The sequence below is a fragment of the Austrofundulus limnaeus genome, unplaced genomic scaffold (genome assembly GCF_001266775.1).
Source record: "Austrofundulus limnaeus strain Quisiro unplaced genomic scaffold, Austrofundulus_limnaeus-1.0 Scaffold179, whole genome shotgun sequence".
NCBI classification, from domain to species: domain Eukaryota; kingdom Metazoa; phylum Chordata; class Actinopteri; order Cyprinodontiformes; family Rivulidae; genus Austrofundulus; species Austrofundulus limnaeus.
In genome coordinates this window covers 341,425-342,320 of record NW_013952581.1, presented here as the reverse complement: position 1 = coordinate 342,320, position 896 = coordinate 341,425, and the positions used below count along the sequence as shown (strand labels likewise).

At 44.1% G+C, this 896-nt stretch overlaps 1 protein-coding gene across 1 annotated transcript in view; it reads left to right on the top strand.

Annotated features, from left to right (window-relative positions):
• Positions 1–896, top strand: part of ghrhrb (growth hormone releasing hormone receptor b) — a gene marked incomplete at its 5' end in the record, with an annotated part of 24,208 nt that overhangs the window by 13,632 nt on the left and 9,680 nt on the right. The window contains 1 exon segment of the mRNA XM_014017919.1: positions 339–446. Within this exon segment, the coding sequence (XP_013873373.1) occupies positions 339–446 (108 nt within the window).

The following is an 896-nucleotide window of genomic DNA, read 5'->3' as shown; positions in this document are numbered from 1 at the left end:
AATGAATAGTCTCCTTCTCATTTGCCAGCGCCAGCCTCTCAGTTGGCGGGGTCAGCTGCTCAGTTAGCGGTGCCGGCCTATCGTTAATCAGATCCATATCTGGATTAAGAATACACATAACCTCCTGCTACAAGGACGTAGCAACCACTGCCTGCACAGTAGACCTAATTTTGATGCTCACACCGCGCCAAAGTTAGCAGGTTCTGCAGGACCAGGATGTGTTCAAMGTCAAAGCTGCTGTGTTGCATCAGATTGATGTGATGAAGTTTGTCCACTCTGAACGCCTGAATAAAACTCTGAGGTCAAAGGTCATTTTAAACCCTGTCTTTCTGTCTCAGGTTGTCCAACACTTTGGGACAACATTCGGTGCTGGCGCCGTGTGGAGGTGGGACAGGTGGTCCGCGTCTCGTGCGCCAACGTCTCCCAGCTGTTTGCTAATAACCAGGGTAAGTTRTGGAAGTTGTCTTCTAAAAACAGATTTCACAACAACAACGTTAGAGAGCTCGGACCATCCCGCTGTTAGTTTCCAGCCTGTGGCGTATATTTAGAGCTCCTCTGGGATGACGAGTCTGACCCACTGTTTATTTGACCCCCGTCCTCTCCGGTCCGGACCCCCGTCTGATTCAGCTGGCCTGTCTAAACAAACACAAAAATGCATTAATGAGAATGTATATAAATAAATTTAGGGCATTTWGAGACTGGAACGACAAATGAGAAAGCAACGATCCTTTTTATTCAGAACTAAAGATAATTAGAGGAATAATAATAAAGAATAAAGAGAAACATGAAAACAATAATAAATCTCTCAGCAGGTGAGTTTACAGAATATTTTCAGGTTCAGGACTGAGAGTCTGTAAACAATGGTCAGATTTAAAAATAAGTTTTTTATGTACTTC